The sequence below is a fragment of the Alligator sinensis genome, unplaced genomic scaffold (genome assembly GCF_000455745.1).
Source record: "Alligator sinensis unplaced genomic scaffold, ASM45574v1 scaffold338_1, whole genome shotgun sequence".
Lineage (NCBI taxonomy): Eukaryota > Metazoa > Chordata > Crocodylia > Alligatoridae > Alligator > Alligator sinensis.
In genome coordinates this window covers 511,144-513,555 of record NW_005842719.1, presented here as the reverse complement: position 1 = coordinate 513,555, position 2,412 = coordinate 511,144, and the positions used below count along the sequence as shown (strand labels likewise).

Here is a 2,412-nt window from a genome sequence, read left to right as displayed (position 1 = left end):
GCTGGGGTCATCTAGACCCAGCACTCTTTGCTGCCTATGCAGGGGGTCGGACTCGATGATCTATTGAGGTCCCTTCCAACCCTAACATCTATGAATCTATGAATCTTCATGCTGTTCTGGCAGTGAATCATAGATTCATAGAAAAGTAGGACTAGAATGGACCTTCAGAGGTCATCTAGTCCAGTGCCCTCTCCAGAGGCAGGAACACCCCTATCCAAACCATCCTATGCAAATCTGTTGTCTAACCTATTAGTAAAACTACAGTCAACCCCAATACAACCACATAGCATAACACCCTAATCTACCACAGATAAAGCAGGGGAACAAGGGTGGCCAGTATCTTGCTGCTGCAAAAGTTGTTAAAATATGTTTGAAAGATCCAAAGAGGGCAGCCATACCTACAGAGGAAGGCCAAAACACCCACAATCTGTACCAATCTGACTAGGACAGGGTCATACCTTACACAGTTGCCAATGGGCCCAAGGGCATGTTCCACCCCCATGGGTCACGTTGCACCTGGGCTTATTCACCTGCCATGACTTGTTGTTTATGCAGGATATACTTTCACTTGCCTGGAGGTGATGATCAGTGGTTCCCTGAGAGTCCAGGGAAACAATGCCTTTACGCCAAGCAATCCTCTACTTGGGTGTGGGTTGATTCGGTGCCTGGTGTACCCCTTACTCATGCAACTTTGGGCCCCCTATGTCTCCTGGCAGGTAGCCCTTCTTGCATGGGTACTTCCCATCCTGGCTCTGGGCCAGATATAGCATTGCCTCATGGTGGTCACTGCCGTGCCTGCATGAGGCTCACTTTTCCACCAGTCTCCTGCTGGCACGCTCCAAACCTACAGGCGTACCAGCTGGGCACACATTGTTGGGGGGCCCTCTACCTGGGCTTCTTCCCTGGCTGTCTCCCTTCTGTCCAACTGGGATGCCATCTCCCAGTCCCACCTGACCTGTGTGCTTCTGCGCAGTCCTCCATGCATATGGCGGAATCCCATTGTGTCTGTGCTGAGCTGTTTACTGACCACATTGGGAGGGCTGGCATCCAGCTGGGTCCCTAGTGCTCCACCAGTAAGGAAAGCATCCACCACTTTCCTGGGTGTTTTGGCCTTGGGGAAAGCAGCCGGTCATCTTCCAGCAGTGAGGTGAGCATCTGGGTTTTTCCTGGACATCATGGCGGCAGGACAGGTATGAGCCACTTTTCTGGGCACTGAGTCTCTTCCAGTAGCGGGGAGAGTATTTGGATTTGTTTCAGTGCTCTGGTGTGCTCCTCGCTAGCCTCTGTCTCCAGGCCTGCTTTTAACCTGTTGCCTCTGGGCCCTGGGCCATTCGGTGGAGCTCTCTTGTTTGGCATGGTGATGGCTGGCTTGACTGTAGCGCAACCAACTGGGTTGCAATGCCAAGGTGAGTCAGGAGGGGCCTGTCACACTGACTATGGAGTAAAATTTCTTTCAGACCCCAAGTATGGTGATCAGTTTGACCGTGAGTGGAAGTGCAGGACCTACTAGCCAAGAATTGCAGGTTGTGACTCCAAATAGGGTTGCAACATCAGTGGATGGGGTTGTGATAAATAGGGATCTGGGTTTTCCATTCACTGTGGAGAAATACAGATTTTCTTCTTTAAAGGAGAAAAACAGAGGGACAGGTTTCCCCTTGCAGGCTTGTAGAGTTCCAGCCTGCAAAGGACTTCTTGGGGCTAAGGGGAGGGCAAACGGAGGCTGGGGGTGCCACATGCATGTGTACATGTACATGCATGTAGCAGCCAAGCAGCAGTGGAGAGCAGCTTCTGCAGTTCCTTCCAGGGAAGTCTATGGGGGCGGAGAGGAGGGGGCACAGGTAATGCATTGATGGGTGGGGGAGCACAGGCGATGCAGTGGAAGAAGGTCGGGAGCAAGGCAATGCAGCAGAGTGGGGACTTGCCCCCTGAAATTTCTGTGCCCACAGCAGGGCATGGGGCTGCAGCCGGGCCAGACCAGCTCTGGGCAGGAGCCCAGCCCAGTGGGTGGGACCCAGCACAGGAGGGAGTGCCGCACCACCATGGCCACCAAAGGCCACCATGTGGTGTAGCAGCGGCAGCAGCACAGGGTTGTACTCCTGCTGCTGCTGGGCAGGGAGGGGGCGCCTCAGTTTGATGGCCATGGTGGTGCAGTGCTCCTTCCCACTCCAGGTCCTGCCTGCTGGGCTGTGGAGCCCCCCAGGGGAAAGGTAGTAGGGCAGGGAGCCCCAGGCCTGCAGCAGGCAGCCCACATCCTCCCCCCCACCTCAGGCTTTGCTTCAGCTCTGCCACCTGCATGGGAGGAGCTGGGCTCCGCCTGCATGCTGGGTGGGGAGGAGCTGGGCTCCACTCCTCTCCAGCTGCAGCAGCTGCTGCCTTCTGGGGGCAGAAGCCGGGGCGCGGGGGGTGCGGCGG

At 55.5% G+C, this 2,412-nt stretch overlaps 2 protein-coding genes across 2 annotated transcripts in view; one reads left to right on the top strand and one right to left on the bottom strand.

Annotated features, from left to right (window-relative positions):
* Positions 1–2,412, top strand: part of CHD6 (chromodomain helicase DNA binding protein 6) — a 251,204-nt gene that overhangs the window by 224,830 nt on the left and 23,962 nt on the right.
* The window catches only part of LOC112552014 (predicted GPI-anchored protein 58), a 3,694-nt gene continuing 1,457 nt past the window's right edge, over positions 176–2,412 (bottom strand). Inside the window, exon 2 of the mRNA XM_025216268.1 lies at positions 176–2,373. Coding sequence (XP_025072053.1) covers positions 1,699–2,373 — 675 coding nt within the window. The 3' untranslated portion in view covers positions 176–1,698. The remainder of the gene's footprint in view (positions 2,374–2,412) is intronic.